General features: G+C 45.3%; 3 protein-coding genes across 10 annotated transcripts; 1 reads left to right on the top strand and 2 right to left on the bottom strand.

Annotated features, from left to right (window-relative positions):
• Positions 1–935: 935 nt before the first annotated feature.
• On the top strand, positions 936–16,377 carry cmya5 (cardiomyopathy associated 5). 7 transcript variants are annotated; one of them, XM_062452081.1, is made up of 16 exons: positions 941–1,195; positions 1,874–2,045; positions 2,292–2,774; positions 3,002–4,561; positions 5,186–7,192; positions 7,319–7,414; positions 8,595–8,813; positions 9,274–9,296; positions 9,372–9,493; positions 9,644–9,778; positions 11,538–11,684; positions 11,881–12,028; positions 12,457–12,590; positions 13,813–13,909; positions 14,679–14,855; positions 14,940–16,377. In XM_062452081.1, exons 1-16 carry the CDS (start codon positions 1,080–1,082, stop codon positions 15,190–15,192), a joined length of 5,889 nt encoding a protein of 1,962 aa, XP_062308065.1. In that variant the 5' UTR covers positions 941–1,079; the 3' UTR covers positions 15,193–16,377. The 7 variants fall into 7 exon arrangements, 4 of the variants coding, with proteins under 4 accessions (XP_062308063.1, XP_062308065.1, XP_062308064.1 ...); XM_062452080.1 differs by having other exon boundaries at positions 3,002–6,268; positions 6,365–7,192; XM_062452079.1 differs by having other exon boundaries at positions 940–1,195; positions 3,002–7,192; positions 8,601–8,813.
• On the bottom strand, positions 16,216–21,101 carry mtx3 (metaxin 3). 2 transcript variants are annotated; one of them, XM_062452082.1, is made up of 9 exons: positions 20,904–21,101; positions 20,013–20,082; positions 19,829–19,905; positions 19,570–19,662; positions 19,205–19,387; positions 18,935–19,011; positions 18,641–18,798; positions 18,475–18,563; positions 16,216–18,395 (listed from the first exon to the last, which is right to left on the bottom strand). In XM_062452082.1, the coding sequence occupies exons 1-9, from the start codon at positions 20,982–20,984 to the stop codon at positions 18,297–18,299; spliced, it is 927 nt and encodes a 308-aa protein (XP_062308066.1). In that variant the 5' UTR covers positions 20,985–21,101; the 3' UTR covers positions 16,216–18,296. The 2 variants fall into 2 exon arrangements, with proteins under 2 accessions (XP_062308066.1, XP_062308067.1); XM_062452083.1 differs by lacking the exon at positions 20,904–21,101 and adding an exon at positions 20,495–20,621.
• Positions 21,102–21,515: 414 nt separating this feature from the next.
• Positions 21,516–25,042, bottom strand: snap29 (synaptosome associated protein 29). The gene is made up of 6 exons (XM_062452085.1): positions 24,944–25,042; positions 24,023–24,250; positions 23,612–23,805; positions 23,309–23,394; positions 23,079–23,183; positions 21,516–22,580 (listed from the first exon to the last, which is right to left on the bottom strand). The coding sequence occupies exons 2-6, from the start codon at positions 24,248–24,250 to the stop codon at positions 22,420–22,422; spliced, it is 774 nt and encodes a 257-aa protein (XP_062308069.1). The 5' UTR covers positions 24,944–25,042; the 3' UTR covers positions 21,516–22,419.
• Positions 25,043–25,369: the final 327 nt, after the last annotated feature.

Genomic DNA, 25,369 nt, shown 5'->3' with positions numbered 1-25,369 from the left:
ATACAAAAATCTCTGGCATTTTATGCAAGATGAAAATGTTGTCACACTGTGAAATATATATTATATTTTCAAATTTATATAACATTTTTATACATTAATTTGCTCAATCTTGAGGGGGAAAGTTCCTGTGGTGGAAACATGGCTCGGGAGCTCCTAGTTCTTTGAAAAGTATATCAAAAGTACATGGAACTTACGGTGGAAACGGGGCTTTGGTCTTCATTTTAAACATAATACATCACAAAAAGGTTTATGCATTGGTTGAGTTAGTGTCCAAACAAATCAGAACTAACCACAAAAACATTTGTATTTTATTGGTTTATATCTCTACCTGTAGAGGATATTGTGGTATCCCACAGATCACAGACCAGAACACAGGCCTGTTTGTGTGTGTGTCTGTCTGTCTTTTCAGACCTCTTGTACATTTGCTTTGATTTTGATTGCCCAATTACACAAGGTTTATGACTCCTGCATAGTGTTAGCATAAGAAGAGGGTTTTCTGTGTGTGTACTGTGACCATCTGCATTGGGGTTTGGTGTCAGATCATGGCCTATATTTAACCCAGCCTGGCAGATTCCTGTGTTAAAGGTCCACAGCCACACGCCAAGCCACTGAGACAGTGAGAGTGGGAGCCCAGCCACTTGATACACACACCTACTAACCACGGCTTTTAGGGTGTAGATGTTGATCTACTGGGTGTTTTCCCTGAGCCTCGTGGGACTGTAAGGACTGTTCTCTCTCAACCCATCTGCTACTTCTAAGATTCTTTACCTCCATTGATCCTCTTTCTCACTCTCCGACTAATCTGACTGCTATATTCTTTACTGTCATACCTCCCCCACTCTCTAAACCACTTCCACCCCCCATCTCTCTCTCTCTCTCTCTCTACTTCTCTCTCTCTCCTGTTTAGTTTATTCCTGGTGCTCGCTGAGTCAGAGTAACAGCTCCCAGATAGGAATGACACAAACAGGCAGACCAGCTCTACAGTTCTAAGTGTCCAGAAAACAACCACAAGACTTGTAATAAAAAACGACAGAACAACCACCACAACAACAAAACAAGGCCACAAAGGACAAACCAAAATGGAGGAATGCGATAGTGTGGAGTCTGAGGTGACGGAGTTACAAGAGCTTCAGTGTGAGTCACCAGAGGCCATAGCCCTGGACGATGAAGACGAGGTGGAAGAACTCCACAACAGGTGCTCCTCTCTCTATCTGTCTCTCTCTCTTGCTCGCATATATATGTATATACACCCTTAAAAACAAAAGGTTCCAGGTTTTACAAATGCCGTCTTGCAGAGCTAAGAAAGGTTCTGACATGTCTGTAGATCTACCTGTGTACCCAGACCTTCATCCTCCTCATGTAGCCTGCTGAGTGCTGTGTTCTAAGTATGTAGAGACACAGGTGGCCATGAGACTTCATACATGGGCTAGGTATCTGTTGCCTTCTCTAATATTCTATTACATGTGTGACACATGGATGTCACCTGTCTCCAACTGTCGAAGCTGTTTCTTCGTGTTGAGGAAACACGCCGTATTCACATCCAGTTAGCACTTTCACAGTATCATAAGTGCAGGCATTGCATTTTCCCATTTTAACATCAGATGACCATCAATTTGCATGGTCATTAGTTTGTGACAAATTAATTATCTGTATCTTTATCCTTTTTTCTCTCTATCATCTTCCCTTAACCCCCCCCCCCCCCCCCCCAACCCTAACCCTCTCAGTCTGAGGCATGCAGTGCAAGACCCCACAATAAAACCAAAAATTAAAGTTTCCTCCTCTCACCGGTTCTCCTCCCTCCCATCCTCCAGTATTAACTTTCAGTATTTGGAATGAGTTCATTCACTGTATTCTCTGTGTGCCTCACCTTTAGTCTGAGGGAGGCGGTGCAGGACCCAACAGTTAAGCCCCAGATGCAGTGTCTGCTGGTGGACCCCTCCTTCTCCATGGTAACGGTACAGAGTGAGGACAGTGGCATTGTCTGGGAGACGGCCTCCAGCCGTTGCTCCACACCATGGGCCTCCGAGGCCAGCTCCCCCTCAGAGGTATCCCTCAATGCACCTGGCTGTTAGTTTTGTATTGTTGATCATAAGTTCCAACATTGTGTTTAACTATTGTCTTTTTGTTGTTAGGGGAAGAGTTATAAACTTTGGTGTTGTTATGTTGCATTTTTCATAACTTTGTCCCTGTAAGTAGTTAGAATTAAACGCATTTTGGTTATTGTCTTTGTGAAGTATATTAAAGAATTCTCATTGTAAACAGATTATAAATACCATTGTGTTTGATTTGAGGCGTGCAGCCTGGAGGGGACTGGTGTGGGGAGCGGTGGGGGCGCCCAAGGCATGATCACGATCGTGTTTGACGAGGAGAAGATTGTTCGCCGCAGAACGCGGTCCAGGGGCACCCACAGCCGTCTGAAGGAGCGTCTCAGGAGGCCCGTTAATTCTCGGTCCAGCTCTGCGCTGGGTGCGGAGCGGCCTGAGATGGCAGAGATATCGGTGCCGAACGTGCAGCCGGAGGGCGCAGACACTGTGGAGCTGGATGCACTGAAGGATAAAGACCAGCAGCTGTTCAGACTGATCTCAGAGGGCTACGAGATCCTCAACATCAAGGTACCATCCAAGCTGCCCACACTGGATGAAGAAGAGAGCATGGAGCTTCAGGACAACCTGTCATACCTGGAACAGACGCCCAGAATCCGGTCCAGACGGCCACTACCTCCCCAGGAACAGAAGGCAGAGGTTCAGGAGGAGGATGGAGGAAAACAAAACAAGGTACAGACCCAGGTCCTCCTTGCTCACTCTTCTCCCTGTGGTTTTCCAAGTCTGCGGTTTCATTGTGGCTAATTTCTGGGTTTGATTTGATATTCCTGTGGGTTGCTGCACCAGGGCAGGAATTCAGAGGTGAAAGTTGTATCGAATCTTAAATCCATTGTAATATCCCCATATAGCATTTCCTGAGTAAATTGTGTTCAGGATGATTCATTCTAATCATTCCACAGTCCTCTGAACAGGAGTCAGCAGAGGAGCACACCAGGGATATGCGATCCAGGAAGGATGGCACCAGCGACATGTATTACTTTGAGAACTTCACCTTACTTGATGTGGTGGCACCAGGGGAACATGCCCCAGGCTTAGAGGAGGAGGTGGGCGCCGGGCCGACACAAGTGCCCCAGCCAGAGGAGCCTAAGCCTGGGAAGGAGCCGGCCAGCAGCAGCCTCAACGCCTCGGAGGACACCTTCGTGTTTGTCACCGAGGTAGAGATTGCCAGTGAGCACTTGGACGAGGTATTCTATGGGAACAAGGAGTCCAAGAGGGTCGAGGAAGAGGAGGATGAAGAGGAGGAGGGGAGGAGAGGGAGGAGAGAAAGCATCAGATCTCTAAAGGAGAATGGGTCTGTCTTGTTTGGTAGCCAGGAGACCATCTTGACCCCAATTTTCCTCTCCCCGGGGCCTCCCAAGATAATAGACCCAATCCTGCTGGAGGAACCCACGGCCATGTCCTTCCTCTACTCCGACCTGTATGAGGACTCCATGGGGGAGCGCAGGAGGAGCGACGAGGAGGGGTCTGAGGGGGAGAACTTGGCCTCAGAGAAGGTGTTCCAGAGACGTCTGTCAGACCCTGAGGAGGCAGACGGATATCTGGAGAAATTCACCCTTAAGGACGAGACCCCTGCACTGGAGAGTCAATCAGAGGAGGAAGAGGACAATGGGGAGGGCGCAAGGTTGTGGCCGCAGAGCAAGTTTGAGATGACAGGATGCCTGACGCGAATGGTGGAGGAAGAGGAGGAGGAACATTCTGAGAGCAGTAGGCATCTTCTGACGGCGGAGGATATAGAAACAGAAGAAAGGATTGTAGAAAAGGAGGAGACTTGTCCAATCACAGCACTTCCAGCAGAGCAACAGGGGAAGGAGGAAAAGACTAAACCAGCTACGGAGGAGAAAAAAGAAGCAAAGGAAGAAAAGCTGGTAGAAGACACGAAAGAACAGCCAGAGCTAGAAAAATACAAGACCAATATTATCTCATTGGACACCATCCTTGACAGAGAAGATGGTGAGTTTGAGAAGGAGATACCAGTCCCTGCACAGGAGCTTGTTGAGGTGATAGGTGAAGGTAGTTCTCAGGTAGAAACAGCACAGTTGGTGGGGACTGAGAATGTTAGTCAAGAGGAGGCAGTTGTCTCAGGTTTGGGCTCCTCAAAAAGTGAGATCCCAATTCCTAAACAGGAAGTGACAAAAGAGAAAGAGGAAGTCACAGTTATTGCTGAAGAAAAGAGTTCAGCTGATGTTCCTGAGAATCTGTCTGTAGCTGAAATGGCCAGTTTTCTCGAACCTTTTGTGGAACTGGAAAGTCTGTCTGGAGTCCTGAAACTTGGTCAAGTAGAGCAGGAGGATCTCAAAGATGGGACTGTGACAACACTAGGAGAGCAGGGAGCTAAGAGGGTTTCTCCAGATGTCGAAACTGATACAGTAACAGACGTAGATGCAAAGAAAGTAGCCAATGTTACACCATTGGCTGAAAACAGCAAGGCAGGACTTGTTCAATCTGACCCAACTACTCAGGTCATGGCAGCAATAATCCCTGATCCTGAGATGCAACCAGAACCACAGGTAGAACAAGTTCCATTGGTAGAAACAGAAGCAATGGTTCAACCAAAAGCAGTGATAGAATCAGAACCAAGGATAGGATCAGAAGCAGTGGTAGAACCAGAACAAAGAGTAGCATCGGAAGCAGTGCTAGAACCAGAATCAAAACCAGAACCAGAAAGGGTAGGATCAGAAGCAGTGGTAGAACCAGAACCAAGGGTAGAAACAGAAGCAGTGGTAGAACCAGAACCAATGGTAGGATCAGAAGCAGGGGTAGAACCAGAAGCAGAAGTTCTTGCAGAGAGAGAGGAAGCTGTTAAAGCTATTTCTGAGGCTGTAGGAGAGGAAGTGGTTGTTTGTGCTCAATCAGAGATAACGGCTGCAGCAAGTGAACCCGAGGGAGGAGTGGATAAGGTGATGGAGGGAACTGAGGATAGAGTTGAAGCAGCCCCACAACCAGCTGGCGAGGTGTTGGTCAACAGCACAGGACCTGTTCACACAGAGCTGTTAGCTGAGGCACAGAAGCAGATCGTTAAGGAGACTGATATTGAGGGAAAAGTAGAGAATAAGACAGAGATTGAAGGGAAAATGGAGATTGAGGGGAACACAGCAATAATCCCTGAGACTGAATCAAAAACTGATCCTGAGATGCAACCAGAACCACAGGTAGAACAAGTTCCATCGGTAGAAACAGAAGCAATGGTTCAACCAAAAGCAGTGGTAGAACCAGAACTAAGGGTAACATCAGAAGCAGGAGTAGAACTTGAATCAAGCCTATCATCAGAAGCAGTGGTAGAACCAGAACCAAGGGTAGGATCAGAAGCAGTGCTAGAACCAGAATCAAAACCAGAACCAGAAAGGGTAGGATCAGAAGCAGTGGTAGAACCAGAACCAAGGGTAGAACCAGAAGCAGTGGTAGAACCAGAATCAAGGGTAGGATCAGAAGCAGGGGTAGAACCAGAAGCAGGGGTTCTTGCAGAGAGAGAGGAAGCTATTAAAGCTATTTCTGAGGCTGTAGGAGAGGAAGTGGTTGTTTGTGCTCAATCAAAGATGACGGCTGCAGCAAGTGAACCCGAGGGAGGAGTGGATAAGGTGATGGAGGTTAGAGTTGAAGCAGCCCCACAACCAGCTGGCGAGGTATTGGTCAACAGCACAGGACCTGTTCACACAGAGCTGTTAGCTGAGGCACAGAAGCAGATAGTTAAGGAGACTGATATTGAGGGGAAGGTAGAGAATAAGACAGAGATTGAGGGGGAAATGGAGATTGAGGGGAACACAGAGGAGACAGAGGAGATAGAGATTGAGGGGAAGATGGAGAAGAAGATAGAGATTGGGGAGAAGATACAGGAGACTCTCACAGAGACTGTACACTCCCAGTCTGCTGCAGCTGAGATCCAGGAGATGGAAGTCAGAGGAGAAGTAATGGTTGAACCTGAGACCATAGGCCTCCCTCTCCTCCATACTGACTCTCCAGATGAAGAGATTACACGAGAGGCTGGCGAGGATGAAGGAGGAACATTGGGAGACCAGTCAGTTCGGAGTCTTGGGGAAAGAGAGGACACTCTGGACTTACAGGACCCTCTAACAGCAGGAGCAGAAGAAGATAGAGCTGAAACATTAGCAGAAGAGATTAAGGATGCAGAGGAGATTATGGAGACACCAGAGGTGAAGGAGACAGTGGAGGTGAAGGGGACAGTGGAGGTGAAGGGGACAGTAGAGATGACGGAGACAATGGAGGTGAAGGGGACAAAGGGGGTGAAGGAGACAATGGAGGTGAAGGGGAGAGAGGCAGTAGCTTCCATGGAGTCTGAGGCTATGACAACAGCAGAAGTACCCTCTGTTGCTCCAGTGCCATTGCAGGAACAAACCCAGGTAAGGGTGGAAGACTGTGACCCAGAAATAGTTTCAGAGCGGGAAGATCAACCTTCTGCCCCTCTAAATACCCCAGAAAGATGGCCGACCCCACCAACCCCGCTGGTGGAAGGGGAGGGTCAGGAGACAAAACAAACAATTGAGGGAGATTTTGAAACAAATGGAGGCTTTTTCTCCCCTCCCATGAGCTTCACCCCACAAGAGAAGCTGCCAGGGCAGCACATTGAGGCTGTGAGTGCAGAGACAAAGCTACACCAGGAGCCTGTCAGCCCAGTGGCAGAGGTGCACCAGGAGGCTGTCAGCCCAGTGACGGAGGTGCACCAGGAGGCTGTGAGCCCAGTGACAGAGGTGCACCAGGAGGCTGCAATCCCAGTGATGGAGCTCCACCAAGAGGCGGATCTCCTGGAGGAGTTGGAATATGAGATCATTTCCCAACAGGAGGCCAGAGAGCAGGAGTGCTTGCTCCCTGACTCCAGCCTGGAGAGGAGGAAGGAAGAGTCGGAGGAGTGGAAAGAGGGAGTGCTGGGTCTAACCCCAGATGAGGACCTCATTGAGGCGGACTATGAGATGTTTGATGAGGTGGAGAAGAGCCAGGCTAGAGCAGCTGCTGACCTTGAGGGGATGGATTGGTTTTGCCTGGCTTGTGGCTGTCTGCTGACAGAAGAGGGACATGTATCTGGAGGGCACCAGGACCACAAGGTCACCTCTGTGGACCAGGCCTACAACGACGAGAGGGTGAGAACTGGTAGTGTGTGTGTTTGTATGTCTGTGGAAATAAAAAGGTGTGTGTGTGTTCATGTGGTCTATGTATGTCTGTCTGTCCGCCAATAACGTGTGTACATGTGTGTGTCTGTTTGTTAGGATAAGCTGAACTGCAGGATCTCGGAGTTGCAGGAGAGATCAGAGAACATTGAGGACTTGGTGTCTGAGCTGGAACTGTCCTACAACACTATAGAGGTACAGAACACCTAGACACACATGATACCGGAGGATTCACAAACATCTGGGGCCTCATGTATAAACGTTGCGTACGCACGAAAAGCTTGCGTACGCTGGTTTTCACGCACACGGTATGATGTATAAAAATTAACTTGACGTGAGAATGTGCGGGCCGTCCACAAAGTCTTGTCTGGGTCTGTAACGTGGAGAATTTTAACTGAAAAGTGCCGAAACTCAACAAACATTACAAAATAAAGTTTCCACTACCAGTTACTGTCATATATGACTTTGACTATTCAAAAAACATAATTACTTCCGCTAATAAAAGTTTGATCCTTGATGTGGATGATTCACATCAAAATGCCAAAACCCAAACGGGAAATGCTATTAACTGTTTAATCCGCCATCACTTAATAACTTCTGTTATACTTGAGGGTGTCAAATTAACGACAAAATCACTAAGGAAATGCATGTCACCCTCTGTATATGGTTAATATTGCACGCAGCACGGATTATTTACCACAGATGAAATATATACTCACTGTGCTGTGCAACTACAAGATTGGCATGGGAAAATACAATTGTCTCTGTGAGCCTGACTCTGGCTCATCCATGACCAATTTTTAAATTTCTGCCATGGTCCGGTTCTCCGAACCCACAGCATTTGCAGCCCTAGTGACAGTTTTCCACTCCGCCAACTTTCTTTTGTTACTAATACCTGATGACAGACAGGCCACCAAACAGGACACATTTCCTCGCCTCCACCTCTGTTGTTAGAACCTCGATCTCACAGTCTGTGAAATGTTTCCTTTTTGCGTGTTTAGCCATTTTAATTCAGACAAAGAAATGACCTCAGGGGCGCATTTATAGTCCATCTGCATATTCATTTATGGGAGGAGGCAAGGCGGGGTCAGTGGCTCGTTCACGTGCGGTCAATCTCATGTTGATTGTGATTTATAAAGGGAAGGTGCGCAGGACCTGGCGTACGACCGTTTTTATATATAGATATGTGAATATTTCTGTGCGTAGGTACTTTTCAAGTTTTGGCCGTACGCCATCTGGTATGTAAGCTGTGCAATCTTTTATACATGAGGCCCCTGGAAACACATGTTTTAATCTCCAAAACATCGTTGTATCTCCAAAACATTGTTGTAAACTGTATCTAAACATAAAATGTCCTGTGCTCAACCACTCGCAGGAGCAGTTCCGAACCAGGGAGGGGGCTATGCAGGAGCAGAATGAGACGATGTTGGCAGGGGTGATGGAGCAATACACCAGCATGTCTCTAGGCATGGAGGAGGAGAAGAAGAGCAAGCTGGAGCAGCTGTATGATCAGATCGTCTCTTTCCAGGAGAGCATCGATACAGCCAGGGCCACGCTGGAGACCACTGCCCGGGAGGTGGACACTGACGCACAGGTGTGTGTGTGTGCGTGTGTGTGGCATGAGGGTCGGGGTAGGATGGGATAGGAGGACGGGGTGAGAGGGGGATTTGGGGGAGGGAGGCGGATAGGAAGTAAGAGGGTACATTTACATTTAGTCATTTAGCAGATGCTCTTATCCAGAGCGACTTACAGTAAGTACAGGGACATTACCCCCGAGGCAAGTAGGGTGAAGTTCCTTGCCCAAGGACACAACGTCATTTTACACGGCCGGGAATCGAACCAGCAACCTTCTGATTAAAAGCCAGATTCCCTAACTGCTCATCCATCTGACCCCCTGGGGGTAAGAAGAGGGGGATAGGAAGGGGGGAGGGGGGTAGGGGGAGTAGTTCAAAAAGAAATATTGTCCTCACAAAAATTTTTTTTAACAAAGTTTCATAGTTTGTGAGAGTATTACAGTTTGTCAATAACCAACCATTCTTCTTTTTCCCCTACAGTCAATCTCAGATATTAATACAAGGTAAGTGTGTTGCCCCCATGTTCCCCTCCATGTTCTCCTTTATGTTCTCCTTCATGTTCTGCATGTTCTCCTCAGACTGTCATCAGTGCTGCAGTCAGCCATGTCTCTGGAGTTAGGGCCTCGGGGACTGCTGGTGTTTGAAGACTACGCTAAGGGAAATGCGGCCAACACACACACACACCGCAAGGGAATCCCAGGTCTGTGGAACACCCATACACACAAACACCAATACACTGCAGGTGCTCTCCTGACGTACTTTCAGTGTTGAGACAAAGCTTGTAGATGCATCCCTTTTCACGTGGCCGGCTTGAGTCTCTATTCCAACAGCAGCAGTGTGTGTGCCTCAGTCCCCCAGCAGCCCTTTCTGCAGTCCCAGGAGCCCGGCTCAGCCAGCAGCACCAGCGTGACCGTTTATTGGAGGGTGAACCCTGGAGACATAATCGATTGCTTCCAGGTCTACTGCATGGAAGACCCACAAGGAGGTACACACACACACATATACAGTTAGGTCCATAAATATTTGGACATTGACACAATTTTCATCATTTTGGCTCTGTATACCACCACAATGGATTTGAAATGAAACAATCAAGATGTGCTTTAAGTGCAGACTTTCAGCTTTAATTTCAGGGTATTTACATCCAAATCAGGTGAACGGTGTAGGAATTACAATACATTTTATATGTGCCCCCCCCTTTTTAAGGGACCAAAAGTAATTGGACAATTGGCTGCTCAGCTGTTCCATGGCCAGGTGTATGTTATTCCCTCATGGGAGTTCGTTATTTCATTGACAAGGAGCAGATAAAAGGTCTAGAGTTCATTTCAAGTATGGTATTTGTGTTTGGAATCTGTTGCTGTCAACTCTCAATATGAAGTCCAAAGAGCTGTCACCATCAGTGAAGCAAGCCATCGTTAGGCTGAAAAATCAAAACAAACCTATCAGAGAGATAGCAAAAACATTAGGTGTGGCCAAATCAACTGTTTGGTACATTCTTAAAAAGAAAGAACGCACTGGTGAGCTCAGCAACACCAAAAGACCCGGAAGACCACGGAAAACAACTGTGGTGGATGACAGAAGAATTCTTTCCCTGGTGAAGAAAAACCCCTTCACAACAGTTGGCCAGATCAAGAACACTCTCCAGGAGGTAGGCGTATCTGTGTCAAAGTCAACAATTAAGAGAAGACTTCACCAGAGTAAATACAGAGGGTTCACCACAAGATGTAAACCATTGGTGAGTCTCAAAAACAGGAAGACCAGATTAGAGTTTGCCAAAAAACATCTAAAAGACCCTGTACAGTTCTGAAACAACATCCTATGGACAGATGAGACCAAGATCAACTTGTACCTGAATGATGGGAAGAGAAGAGTATGGAGAATGGAAAGAACTGCTCATGATCCAAAGCATGCCACCTCATCAGTGAAGCATGGTGGAGATAGTGTTATGGCGTGGGCATGTATGGCTGCCAATGGAACTGGTTCCCTTGTATTTATCGATGATGTGACTGCTGACAAAAGCAGTAGGATGAATTCTGAAGTGTTTCGGGCAATATTATCTGCTCAGATTCAGCCAAATGCTTCAGAACTCATAGGACGGCGCTTCACAGTGCAGATGGACAATGACCCGAAGCATACTGCGAAAGCAACCAAAGAGTTTTTTAAGGCAAAGAAGTGGAATGTTCTGCAATGGCCAAGTTAATTACCTGACCTAAATCCAATTGAGCATGCATTTCACTTGCTAAAGACAAAACTGAAGGGAAAATGCCCCAAGAACAAGCAGGAACTGAAGACAGTTGCAGTAGAGGCCTGGCAGAGCATCACCAGGGACGAAACCCAGCGTCTGGTGATGTCTATGGGTTCCAGACTTCAGGCTGTCATTGACTGCAAAGGATTTGCAACCAAGTATTAAAAGTGACAATTAGATTTATGATTATGTTAGTTTGTCCAATTATTTTTGGTCCCTTAAAAAGGGGGGGGCCACATATAAAATGTGTTGTAATTCCTACACCGTTCACCTGATTTGGATGTAAATACCCTGAAATTAAAGCTGAATGTCTGCACGTAAAGCATATTTTGATTGTTTCATTTCAAATCCATTGTGGTGGTATACAGAGCCAAAATGATGAAAATTGTGTCAATGTCCAAATACTTATGGACCTAACTGTACACCTCACACACCACATCCACGCACACACACACGTCACACAATCACAAACCACTCAGACCTAGCCTGTGTTATCCAGTGGTGTCTGAGGAGTATCGCGTGACCGTGAAGGAGAGCTACTGTGTCCTGGAGGATCTGGACCCTGAGAAGGGCTACAAGGTGTGGGTGATGGCCGTGAACTACACTGGCTGCTCCCTTCCCAGCAGGAGGCTGACCTTTAGGACTGGTGAGTCCCACCCCCATGCAGAGAGAATCCTCTCAGGCTTTCGCAACTCTACGTTTCGTATGCTGGTTTGGCGTGGTTTTAGAACGTTCTGGAAATGTGTCTGTTGTCGAGCTGTAGAATTCGGGTTCTGTTGCCGTGGTTGTTTTGCTGTGGTTATGTTGTGGTTGCTGTGGTCATGTTGTGGTTGTCCTCCCAGCCCCTCCTGTGCCAGTGATCGATACGGAGCGCTGCACAGTGCTCTGGAACTCTGCCGTCCTGCGATGGAGCCCAGCCAACCAGATGCACACACCGACGTACACTCTGGAGTACTGTCGCCAGTATGCCCTGGAAGGAGAAGGACTCAGGTGGGACGCGCACAGACATTTATTTTCTCTCCCTTCTCTTCCTTGAACACACTCCCCTTTGACCCCTGATGAAGAAAGTGGTATGTCCTTCTCTTCATTAACAGAGTAACTAAGTTCAGTTGAGTTCTGGGTCATTCTCTTCATTAACAGAGTGACTTGAGTTCTGGGTTTTACAAGTATTAGCAATCTGCAGTGTTTAACAAACACCTCAACATCAAATCCCCAGTTCAGACACAACGGTACTTGTAAAGTCTCTCTGTGGCAAGAAGATGAAAAAACACAGTAGTTTACAGTAGGAACACATATATATGAATGGATAATGAGACAGAATATATCAACAGATGATAAGGTAATAGCTTTTCTACTGATCGTGATTAACATAAATACAATTTATTTCACACACCCCACTAAGTTGTGTGTGCGTGCAGGTCTATCTCAGGTATCAGGAGTCAGGAGCAGCAGGTGCAGCTGCAGCCTGATGAGAACTACCTGTTCTACATCAAGGCTGTGAACGAGGCTGGGGCCAGTGAGCAGAGTGAGGCTGCACTTATATCCACAAGGGGTGAGACACACGCAGACATGCACAGTCCACATGCACACGCACACATGCTCGGGCGCATGCACACGCACACACACACACTGACAATCTGAGACTGACCAGTATAGGAAAACCAGGGGAGTTGGGTGTGAGAAAGCTAATTTAGCACGGCAGAGCATTTCATGAAATAAGGCAGAACAAAGGAAAACTCAAGGAAACCAAACTCAGTTGGCTTTGGTTCCTCTTTGCTGTTCCTCACCTCTGGAAGCTTCTCACAGTTGGGTTTATTATTCCTTTACAGATGACCCAATTTAGAATTGCTTAATTTTGGCAGCCTATTGCATGCCAGAATCCATCTCTCACCCAATTACATTACTGGTCGCATTCTCTCCCCCCGCCCAGAGCTGCCTCGACTCAGCTTTTGTAGGCAATGAGGCTGATGGTGGAACTAGGTGCAGCTGTGCTGTTTCTTGATTTGTCATGTTGTGGGATGTCTGTGAGGAGTGCTGCTCACAGTGAGTTTGTCTGCTGGAATTTTACTAAGTCCAAATACAGCACTGGAACTCTGCAAAGTTTGATGCAAAGTGTTTTATTAGACTTTATTGAAATCCAACAAACCAGTGTGGTCCCGGGATCAGACTGGTCTGTTTTCTCCGGACATTTCACTTATATATTTTCTCCCTATTATATTGTGTTATTTTGCTATTGGTACTTTACAGATGGTCACAGATTCTACGCATCCTCACCCAATCGGTCCCTTGTTCTGTGGGTTTGCACAAAGGAACTCCCCCTACTCAGGGCTAATACTGACCATAGACATGCAGCACGGCCATATGAGTTATAGTTAGGGCCTCTAGAGTCCTGCGAAGGAAAACTGCATATCTACAACTAGTCTTCTCTCACACTCCTCAGCACTTGATGCCCAGACCCTCACTTAGGCTCCCTTAGGCTCACTTATCTATGGTTTAGTGGTAGTGGTAATAACAATCAGTCAACAGCTTTCATATGGTTTCCAGTAAGATAGAATATACTAAAAGGGGTGATTGAGAATTTCATGTTAAATCAGATAAAACCACAATCATAACCCATCTTCATCATTTCAACAGTGTGATGTCATTTCCACGTCAACATACAAAATGCACACACAGACGCGCACATACCAACCCCAACCACAACCTCCCGCATGCACTCTCTTCAACTCTCCTTCTTCTTCATCCCTCCTCTTCCTCCTCCTTCCTATGTCCAGGTACCAGGTTCAGGCTGCTGCAGGGATCAGCCCAGCCAGGCGTAGATCTGTCAGAGGACCAGAACACTCTGGTCTACAGACACTCAGATACACACATGTGAGTAGGGAGGTTGTCTGGGCACAGTGCTACAGCCACACACAGCCACTACACAGCCAGCACTCTGTTCAGTACATGTTTGTAGATGTCCAAGTTTCATTCAAATACAATTTAAATGTAAAGTAGAATATCCTATATAAAATGGAGCCACCCTTAACTTTTGCAGTATAAACAAGTGCATCTAAACAATTCATACAAACAACAGCACACAATGGATTACTTACTCTGTGAGACAGATTGCAAGAGATTGGACCGGATTCACATTTACTGTTTGTACTGTAATTTGTTGACAAGGGGAAAAGACAAGACTGTTTTACAGCACTTCATAGCACAAAGGACATAGCCCTTTTTTATTGTAAACATAGGAAGCAGAACTGATGCAGCACTGTATGAGGAACTACAATTATGACAATTGGTTCAATCTGTTTACATGTAATGACTCATCCAATGAACTCATGCCTAGATGTTTTGGGGGGTAAGACCATTCAACAGAGAACCAGTAATACATTTTGATCAACATGACATAAGCAATTGATAATGTCAGAATCAGCAGACAATTATACATAATAATTTACATGAATGGACCAAAGCATTGGGATATGTTCACAAGAATATTCTTTTTTTGCACAAGTGACTAGATGACGTGGAGGTTGAACACACAGTTTTGAGAATTTTTATTTTGATCTGAGATATGCACCAAAGAAACTGAGAAAAACTGGAAAAGTAGTGGAATTACTTACTTATCTATTCATCCAAATGGTGTGTGCAGATGCCCGTCTGTCCTGGGGGAGATGTTACCAGCCAGGGGTCATTACTACTGGGAGACAGCCGTAACGGGAAGTCCTGCCTACCGGATCGGAGTGGCATATGGAGGAACCAATAGAGACAGTCCATTGGGGGAAAACAACGCCTCCTGGTGTTTGCATTGCATCCCTACACCCTCAAGGTACACACACACACTGAAATACACACACACACTCTCATCTACTTCTTATTCATTCATCATTTATTTTATAACCCTCCCTCACAGTTGTAGGTTTGAGCTGCTCCACGCCAGTGTCCAGGCTGATGTGTTTGTGGTGGAGGTGCCCGAGTGTGTGGGCACTCTCTTGGACTATCAGCACCAACGCCTGTCCTTCTACAACGCCCAGACTGGCCAGCTCCTGGGAACCCTCACCCATCCCTTCACCCTGCCATGCCACCCCGTGCTGGGCATTGAGCAACCGGGCAGCCTGGGCCTCAGCATGGTGCTGGAGGTGCCTGTGTTTACCAAGCACAGCTAGCCCACCCTCACACAGCCCTCTAGGGGCATCCACGTGCCTTCATACTGGTGGACATGTTCCACCTGGATCTTGGGAACTCACAGGACATGGATGAGGGAAGTATTAGGAGTGGAGATGGCGGTCTTGCAGATCCTCTCAGAAACTGTACCTAAAAAGTACCTTTATAACAGATATAGATACCAGGCCTCAGATAATTTGAATGTCAAATTTGTAAATACAGGGTTAGTATGTTTCATTGGAATGAAAAGTCTGGAAAACATACATTGCCAAATGGTCAAAGTAATTTTTTTTGATCCATGTCTCTTATCCTTGACTTTGAATCGTTTTGGCGGAGGGTAGGAGAATAGAGCTCACTTGATATAGTTCAGAACCAGAGTGATTAGAGTCTACATTGATATGCAAGTGTTTTACCTTTAAAGATAAATATTTTGGGACTTTTTACAGTTTTTTGGGGGAAGAAAATAGATGGGAAATATGGGAGAGGGGAAGACGTGCAGGAATAGCCCGAACCGTAATCAGACCGGAGCCACTGCATAAAGGCCTCAGCCCGTTTGATACGTGCTCTACCTGGTGAGCCAGCAGAGCACTTCAAGAGGTTTGACTTTTAACCACTCTGTTAAAATATATTCTGATGTTGTTGGATCATGTGACTCAGGAAGACTATGGAAAGAATGAGTCACACTGATGGGCTTCTGCTGTGCCTGTGAGATCACACACACAGGGCTGTCCTCAATACCAGTGGCACAGTTTGTAGTTAGTGTTTAATCTGCTGGAGTCTCTGAAATAGTTTCATTTTCATTTCATTATTTGACTTGGTAAGTAGAGATTTACTTTACCACTTCAGAATAGTTTCCTGTTGTAAGTACTGTTTTGTGTAAATAACCGTGTAAACATTTCTGCTTCCTGTTTGTGTTTCAATGAAAAGGATAATTTTTGTATTTGTACGAAAGGGTGGACTGAATAAACCCATATTGTCTAGTCCGGGCAGACCTGTGGTGGTGTCCTGAGACACACGAACACCACTGTATTTCAACACATTTAATTTATTTGAAAATATGAGTTAAGTTGACATAGCAATACATATGTACCAAAAAACATTTCGCAGTCATTAAGGTACAAAGCACAACTTATACTGGTACCTTTCAGACATGGCCCCTTCAAACAAATAAACACATAGTAAAGTTATGAGTGTCTGTAGTGTTTTATAAAGGAACGTGTTCTGTCTGAGGAGAGTATGGTCAGCAACCTATAAATGGAGCAGTGTTGTGAAACACAAAGGCACAGCAGCAGAAACTATAGACAACATTCACTGATCAAAACAGTAGTTTCTCTATAGTAACACAACATGAGTTACTCAAACTTAAAGGCAAACAGGGGAAAAAGTGATAAAAGTACAGGAAGTACTTTGCACATACTTGTAATCTGTGATTGTATTGTGTTGATGTCCTTTGTATTTTGTTCTTAGGTGGACCCTGGCTACAAAACTAGTTTCCCCTAGTGGGACAAAGATAACCTTGAACCTTGGATGTGTTGTCTGTTTCTGCTGCATGCAAAAAAGGAACAAATACCAGTTGACTTTTCATAGAGGCACAATAAATCAGTTATAAAAACAAAATACATGTTTAAAAAAAACTAGAACACTGTGCAATAAATGATGCAAGACACAAAAACAACAAAATAAATACATACAAAAGTACATTGCTACATTGAGTCCCTTTGTGTCCCTGTTTTCGGAAACATACATACATATTACTCTGAGATTAGTGGGACACAAAACATGAATGAGGACTGCAGCGCTCCTGGGTTTATCCACACAGAGAAGACAGCCTCTAATGGCCTCCACTAAAAGCCCTGTTGAAGCCAACACCTTGACTGATATGCATCAGACCGCAGCTCACAGCTACATAAAGGAATATATAATGCTTGAATTGGTTGAAAAGAGGCAGGGGTAAAGGAGATGGACCCTTCTAACAGTTATGTGACAGCAGTAACAGCATAACAGGTGTTGTTACTGACAGAAGTACCAGCAGACTAGGGGTGCTAACCCTGTGAGCTGGACTGCAGACTCAGGTTTCACACAGTATTTACAGAACATCCACACAACATGACATTCTCCCTCTGTGGAAATATATCCTAACAAACCCAGTTGATGGACCTATGTTCACACCGCAGGCAAAAGTGGCCAATATAAGATTTTTTGTTTTGGGGCAACTTATGTGGTGCTAAATTTGAAACAGGTCAGATATTTTGCAGTCCTGCGCTAGCAGGGGTCACTTGAATACAAACATGGAAGACAGCACCCCCATCAGATGTACACGTGGCCAACGCTCGCCTGAAATTGGGTTTGAACCCGCCACCTCCGACTCCCCAAGCGCGACCACTACCAGCTATGCCAACGAAAAGCTAGACGGCATGCTGCTTGTGACGTCTTTGTTAGTGTTAATTTGCACATGCAGGTCTATTCAGGGCCGTGACCAGTCAACAATGGAATCTGATGTTGTCCAAATTCTTTGAATTATGTGAAAAGCCAAAGGAACAGATATTAGCAATAAATTGAGCACTAAGGCTTGCAGTGTCAACATAAACTGAATATGAATACTTTGGGATTGGCCAAATGTCACATTGCCCCCCCCCCCCCCAGAATAGTCCCACATTACTGTAGTCCTAACATATGATGGCTGTAGTAGCCAGACACCACCCCAGCTGGTGGTTTGGTGCAGTGGGGACTCAAACATCACTGCTTCATTTACTGTTTCCTCCCTCAAACCTTCTCATTGGGTGGCTAGAACCCAGAGCACCTTCATGAATAACATACTAAACATGCACAAGGCCCTCTGCTTCCACATGCTCTTCTGCTTATCCCAATAAAAACCAAACCATATTTCTTAAAAAGATATCGCTGCCATTGTGGAAAATGGAAGAATGTCTCATGATAGGAATTGACCGTGCTGAACATTTCCCTTTAGGTCATTAGAATCCGTTCAAGCCGGTTTACATGTTATCTGTCTAGTTTTCTCCTCTAGTATCAGAAACGGATACAGCATGTCTGATGGGGCTGTGCACTTGTCGTTGGCCAGAACGGGTTTGGGGTCAGAAGGGAGGGGTTAGGCCGGGGTAGAGCTCTTTTCGTTGGCGTCTGGTCTGCGTTTGGCGTCTGGTCTGCATGGTATGTGCTGGGGGCTGCTGCGAAGGTTATCATCCATCTGTAGCACACACCAAACATTTGATCAGTACACACACACACACACACATACACACACACACAGTAGACTGCATACTGACTTTCTCAATCAGGTTGGACTCCTTGTTGACCAGCTGGGTTAGCTTCTGCAGGTTGGCATCCATTGTCTCCTGGACGGGCTGGGGAGAGGCTGGAACACACACAGACACAGGCTACAGCAAGAAGAGAGAAGGACATGTAGAAAGAGGGGAAGAGTGTGTGTGTTACCTGGGCGACTGGAGCTGAAGTGGTTGACAAGGATGTTGTCACAGAAGGTGGTGAGGTTGGTCAGCTGTCGGAGATGACTCTGCAGTGGGCTGCTGGGAAGACTGGCTTTGTGGAGCGGAGCCAAGAAGCCAAACACAAACGCGTCCAGACTGGAGGGCCTGGATACACACGCACACACCAATCAAAGTCATTCTAGATTCAACCAATACTCAACCAATGTGCTCTCTGCACATTACCATGCATCCCTTGTCACTGTCACCAATATCCAAACAGGCAGAGAGCAGCAGAACTCACGAGTTGCCAAAGAAGTAGTTTGCTGTCCCTAGTCTGTGAGACAGAAGATTCAGACATTCCTTAGCTTCACTGTAGATCTGAACAGAGAGAGAGAAAAAGACAAGGAGAGACGAAGCCCATATAGTAGTGAATAGCAGATAGTATATCCTCCTGTCAACAGCTGCATGAGCTGCAATACATGAGGGTGTTGTGTGTGTGTGTGTATGTGTGGTTTGAGTGTGGTGTGAGTGCATGTACTGTGTATTGTGTTTTTATGTATGTATGGTTTACCTTGCCTTCCACCTCAGTGATGCTGTATAGAGGAGATTCACTCTTAGTCAGCAGGATACGGGAGAGTGCTGCGTTGGAACGGCGACCAGGAACCAAGAAGTTGAGGGGGAAAGGAGAGCGGGAAGCGAACCAGGGCCGGGTCAGGTTAGAGTAGTTTTCTGCATCCACCCAGAACGTGTGTAACTATAAGAACATATACAAGACACTCTCTTAGCGGAGTGCATACACTCACACACATTTGCTTTACTCTTCTTATGAGGACTCACAATTCAGTACCATTCAAAATCACTAATGAAATTGGTCTTGTTCTGGTCCCCACAATAATATCTAAACCAACACACACACACACACACACACATTCCTACCAGAGCTGGTCGTAGTTTCTCCTCCAGCAGAGCAGTGTAAGCCATGGTGTCAGCTCCCTGTCTGGCTGTCAGTTCATAATCAGCATTAAACCTCTGGGAAAGACAACAGCAAACAGTTACCTTTCAGATGCAAGCTAGCTACCACTGCATTACCATGAAGATACTAGCTAGCTAGGTACTACTGGACGACCATCCAGATGCTAGGTAAGTACCCATGTTGGTGGGCATCTAGAGGTTGAGGGAGACTAAGGGAGCCCACCTGCTTCCTGAGGAAAGCCAGGATCTGAGAGGGCTCTGTCAGTGTGGAGCCCTCACACACTAACTCCGGGACTGGAGCTGCAGGGAGCGAGGACATATATTGTACATTTTTCTCCAAACAGGCATTAGCAGGACATTCCCATTTGAATCTAATGCAACTCAAAACCTCAAAGCTTGAGTCTTACATGTTAGAGTTCTCCATGTCCTGTCGATTGGAGAGACTGTGATATTTGCGCCAGAAAACTTGGCATATGCCTGAAAGAAAGACAGAAAAATATTAATTAATATCTAGCATCTACCAAGCCAACTACTGTTCCCGTCACAGGAATGGTGTCACCTTGCAAGGGGAAATATGTAGCCTACTGCAAAGTTGATTTGTTGTTGCCACAACTAGGCTATTACTAGCCTACTTATATTTTTCCATTCGAGGATTTCAATTGACACATTTTTCCGTCTATAGAACAGGTACAATTTTCATTTCAAACAATTTTAGGGTGCAAGAGCAGGTCATGTACCGCAAAGTTACACTTTCACTCTTCTACGCTCGATAGACAGCTAAGGTTATTAGTGTCTGTTGGGAGTGAAACTATCCAGTTGACTAGCCTACGGGGTATAAGCCTACTACTAGTACAAGCACGATATGCCAAGAAGAAAGTAGTAGTCGTACCGGGGTAAACAGCAAGAAATCGTGATCGTTCTGACCTTGAAGAAATATCGATGGCATCAATAGGAATACAATCAGCATAGCTATAGGCAAGTTAGCCAGCCACTGATAACAAGTTAAATAATTACCAAAAAAGCATGGCATCAATGGTTAACGTTTCCAGAGAAACCTCTGACATAACTTTGCAGAAAGACTGGATTGTACTGAATATATCGGCCACTACGCGTTAGATGGTTCTTACTCTAGCGTTCTAGCTTTGTGATACATTCTCAAGGAACAGGCAGGAGAGCAAGGCAATGCACAGACCATATGGCTTGGAAAAATATATTTAAATGATTTACAATCAATGGCAAAACAAAGACGCAAAAAGCTAGTCACGCAAATGGCTTAGCTTTTCGCTGAAAGCATTTACCAGTACTATAAGAGATTCAGTATGGACAGAGGGCAAGCCCCAGTCGCCCCCCCAGCATCTCAGCTCCATGGAAGTCGCCATTATTGTTTGCTAGGATGAAGACACGGATGACGTTATTGTGCATCTGTCAAATGGTCTCGACATCAAATATATCCTCATTTCTTGTTCTCATAATAATTTATGATTGCAGAGTGACAAAAAGTTACCAAATTCGTTTGGCAAAGTGATATATATTTTTTTAATATCACACCCCACCCGCCGGTCATATTCTAATGGTAAATTCACACGTGCACAGGTGTTGTGGGGATTTCACGCTCTGTGAGCATGAGATATGTTCCGACGTTAGGCAGTTTTTCTGTTCTTTGGGATTCAGCTTTTGTGTATCCATCCTGACAATTTAAGTAGTGGACGATCATAATTTTCAGTCTAAACGTTGGGACCAGTTTGAGGAAGTCCAAAAAAGCAGTAAGACTACTCAACTCGTCATCTCATCATGCCTCCTCTCGTTTCATCTCAACTTAAAATACTCCCAACAGTTGTATACAAAGTTTATTTTAGATTACATCTATTAGTGTAATTATAGAAATACAGACAATAAGGTAACAAGTCTACTGAGGTTTGTGTGATTTGGCTTTTTAATCTACATCAGGTACTTAAATGACGTAGCCTACAACCACGGTAACATAGACGAATCTGAATAATTTAGCCTGTGGAGCTTGTTATCCACACAAACCATTATCCATGTTACATCCAACACAGCAAACAAACAAAATAAACAGACATTAAGAAATAAACATCGAATGAAGATAGATATTTCCATAAAATGTAGGTATAGAAGTGGATCAGTTTGAAGCAGCAATTTCCATAGAATAACTGCACTTAAGTTCATAATTCTAAGTGTGACAGTTCGACATCATCCTCAATCACACAAGCCTCTAAACAGATTACATAAGGCAAATGGTCTGGAGGCTTCTAGAGGCCTAAACGTGTGGTTCTTCTTATACTTCATCACATCGATGATCCAATAAGGAGAGGATAGAGACAACACAATGGCAACCATATCTAACTGCTTTCCCTGTAATAATGGGAAAGAGGACCGGGAGGTGGACTACAGACAGTACGCCTCCTGACGCCTTCTGGCTATGCCAATGATTACAGAGAAGCTGGGTATGTGTACATCAGAGTGATACAATCCAGAATCGTTCCACTACAGAACAGCTGTGACTGCAGCATATTTATACCAGAAAACACAGACCAGAGACATTGGTAACTTTACATATGGGGGAAAATGTCATGTCAGTCTTATCAAATGAGTGGATGTATAGATATTCCATCTGTAAAATAAATTATCATGGCTTACTTGTTCATAAGAATGACTGAAAGCAATACAATTTACAGACATCTAAATCCAAGATAGGGAGTTTATGGTACAGGAATATAGAACCCAGGTAGGCAGATAGATAGGCAGATAGGTCAGTCGGTCTTTGATCTGTGTCAGTCCGTCCTGAGTGTTTTTTCATTTGAGGTTTTTTAACTGCTGGTTGGTGTTGTTGATCTTCAGGTCCATCTTGTCAACCTTCCCCAGGAGTTTGTCCAGAGAGACGTCCTGGTCCTCAATCTCAGACTGGAGACCCAGTCCCAAACTCTTCAACCTGCCCAGGCCCATTGACATCTCATCTGGAGGGGGACGGGGGCGACATGTCAAGTGAAAAGTGTGAGGAAGCCTTCATCTAATATTGTGATGATAGCCTGGTCCACTGTGACTTACCCTTTCACATCAGATTGACACCCTCTATTTCAACCTTTAAATCTGCTCTAAAGAGTTATTTATTTATTCTGCTTTGGCTTTTATTATTCCTTAAGCATTGTAAACAGATCTTTTCATTTCTGTACCTTCATCTACATTGTTGTATGCTTTATTTTTCTGCAATGATTATTTTACATTGTGTACAGCCTTTGGTCAAACATGGTTGTTTTTAAAAATGCTCTATAAATAAATTAAAAAATTGATTAATATCATCTGATTAATGTTTACACAGTGATGTGGCATTTTGTTGGTTTGTAACGTCTTACGGTTCTAAAAAAGTTTTATATAAACACAGGTGTTGAGTGTAAAGACATGCTGTAACACTGGCATGTGTGTGTGTTTGTGTAGACCAGGGAGGACATTGTTACCGAGGTTGTTGTCCAGAGTCTTGTGAGCATTCTGGAGGTATTGGTTCTGAGGGTGGCCGTTCCTCCTGGACGAGCCATCATCCACCGACGCGGAGGCACCAAACCCTTGCAAAAAGATCAACATCGCAAAGGTTCCATCTAACTAAGGCCTTTACATATGTTCAACCATAATCATCATCTTCCTCATCGTCACTGACATGTCATTGCGTGGTTGCATTCCGGCCTTGTACCTTCATTGTCAAGCTTCCTCAGGTTGGGGTGGCAGGCCTGGTATTTGTCCTCATGCTGTTTACTACTGCCAAGGGCATTCTGCAATCTAAAAGGAGGAGGTAGGAGTTAAATAGGTAATAGTTTGTGTTGATGTATTTTGTGGGAACTATTGTCAACTATCAATCAGGCTCTGCTGACGCTAAATGGACAGGAGGTCAGTTAGAGGTCGTAGGTCAACCTGACAGTGTTAAAGCCGGGCAAAGTGTGTTTGCTTTAGTGTGTGTAGCGTGGGTTAAAGTCTTACTAGAATCTGAAAGTCTTACTTGTCGCTCGCCTGGTAGGAAGGAGGTTGCTCCGGCTCTGGCTTGGTCTCGGGCTTGGCCTTAAAGTAATTCACTAGACCTCCCCACACGCTCTTGATGCTGTTGATGTGTTTCTGGCTGGTCTTCAGGTCCTGGTCCATGTTGTCCACCATCCGCTCAGACCTTTTCAGAGCCTCTCCTTGACGCATCAATTCCTACAGAAAAAGGGGTAGAAAGAGAGAAGGGGAGAGAGAGAAAAAGGGAGGGTTTGAAATCGGAAGAGAGGAGTTACAGTTAGGAGAACTCTTGATGGTGCTGTTTAGTATCCCAGTGAGATGAACAAAGAAATGGATCCCTGAAGTTTACAGAGATGCTCTGTGTAGTGTGACTAATGAACAATGTGTACTGTTCTGAGCCAGAAAGAAACAGTACTTCTGCAGTCTCAACGCCCATCTTCTCAGACTCGTAGATGAGAGCCAGGGAGCGCTGACTGCTGTCAACAGCGGACTTGGCTGTGTGCATCACTTCCTGTTGTAAGTATCTCTGCTTCCTCTCCGCCTCACTCAGCCCACGGTAACTTGGGTCGTCAAACCCCCCGCTTGACCCGCTTTCCTCCTCCTCCTCATCTGCAAAGGGGTTATGGGACTTGGGGTACGCCATCTTTGGGGGGGGGGGAGGGGGGGGGAGGGAGAGAGAGAGAGATCTGTGTTGGATAGATAGTGGTACGGCTGTAGACAAAGCTGGCCAGTTACACTAAACTAAATAAGGCACATTTTCGGCGTTTATGCTTAATGACATGCACATGAGCCAGTCAGCTCTGACATTCCTTAACGAATACAAAACAACAGCGTGCAGCTAAAAGAACGCCATTCATTGTCTCTTCAGGTGGAGAGCATGCCTGAGCCTGACTTTAGCTAGTATTTGGTGTAAGTTATCGACTAACGTTATCTACTTCTAGCTAGCTTGTAGTAAGCTAAGCTAGAGAAGCACCCTGACATCCCCTACTGTTTACAGTTGCTAAAAAGTTGAGCGAGTCCTGTTGTAACCCCATGTATAAGTAAAGATGCGGACACACACATGGGGGCCTTATCACTAACTTCATTTTATAATATAAGCCTTAAAATGCGACCAACGTTCCAGTAGACACTGACGAACTAGCAAAAGCCAACTCTGGCAACGGAACCTTCCATGTAGCTACCTAGCAAAGGTAGTTGGATAACTCTAGGGATGGGACGTATGGCACTGACACACACACAAGGCATCGTTCGCCCATCCCTAGATAACTCTACACTGCTTGACAAACTGACATTTGTCTATTTAACATACATTACATTGGAACTGGTTTGAAGTTACCTTTGTAAACCTTTGATCAGCGTCTGGCAGAGTGTTGTCGTTTTATCAGCTGGTTACAAAGCATGAACTACTTCCTGTCACGTTGCGTGACGTCGCAAGTGACAATCTGTGATCTACAGTTTTCGAGCTACTAATGGCCCGCCGGTGCGCCGGGTTACTTTAGATGGGCGCCCCATTCTGTTTATTTATCTCATTCAAAATGAGTGAATTGTTTATTTAGTTCGTGTGAACATTAAAACAATTTAAGTTACTTGCTAAAGCTTATTGTCCTCATTGACTTGAGCTCATAAAACATTGTGAGGAAAATAAAAGCAGACTGTATGAATTTTTGGCTACTCTGATGAACACGCATGCGGGGTCTGAGACAGGAAGTGTGTCTATCTGACACATTTTAAACTGAATTTACTGTAGTCTCTCACATTCATT

This window comes from Osmerus eperlanus, chromosome 25, assembly GCF_963692335.1.
Source record: "Osmerus eperlanus chromosome 25, fOsmEpe2.1, whole genome shotgun sequence".
Taxonomy (NCBI): domain Eukaryota; kingdom Metazoa; phylum Chordata; class Actinopteri; order Osmeriformes; family Osmeridae; genus Osmerus; species Osmerus eperlanus.
Note: the sequence above shows the minus strand (reverse complement) of the source record. Positions and strands in the feature narration are given on the sequence as shown.

Bases quoted from the DNA above. Each gene is read 5' to 3' on its own strand.
- cmya5 (XM_062452078.1), top strand. From the start codon at position 1,080: ATGGAGGAATGCGATAGTGTGGAGTCTGAGGTGACGGAGTTACAAGAG. The intron at 12,029-12,456 runs GTGGGACGCGCA...GTGTGCGTGCAG, and splicing joins CTGGAAGGAGAAGGACTCAG to GTCTATCTCAGGTATCAGGA. The intron at 13,910-14,678 runs GTGAGTAGGGAG...TGGTGTGTGCAG, and splicing joins AGACACTCAGATACACACAT to ATGCCCGTCTGTCCTGGGGG.
- mtx3 (XM_062452082.1), bottom strand. From the start codon at position 20,984: ATGGCGACTTCCATGGAGCTGAGATGCTGGGGGGGCGACTGGGGCTTG. The intron at 19,012-19,204 runs GTAAACCATACA...CTCTCTGTTCAG, and splicing joins TCACTGAGGTGGAAGGCAAG to ATCTACAGTGAAGCTAAGGA. The intron at 18,799-18,934 runs GTGAGTTCTGCT...GTGTGTATCCAG, and splicing joins AACTACTTCTTTGGCAACTC to GCCCTCCAGTCTGGACGCGT.
- snap29 (XM_062452085.1), bottom strand. From the start codon at position 24,250: ATGGCGTACCCCAAGTCCCATAACCCCTTTGCAGATGAGGAGGAGGAG. The intron at 23,184-23,308 runs GTACAAGGCCGG...TCTTTTTGCAAG, and splicing joins GAGGAAGCTTGACAATGAAG to GGTTTGGTGCCTCCGCGTCG. The intron at 22,581-23,078 runs GTAACAATGTCC...GTCCCCCTCCAG, and splicing joins GACTCTGGACAACAACCTCG to ATGAGATGTCAATGGGCCTG.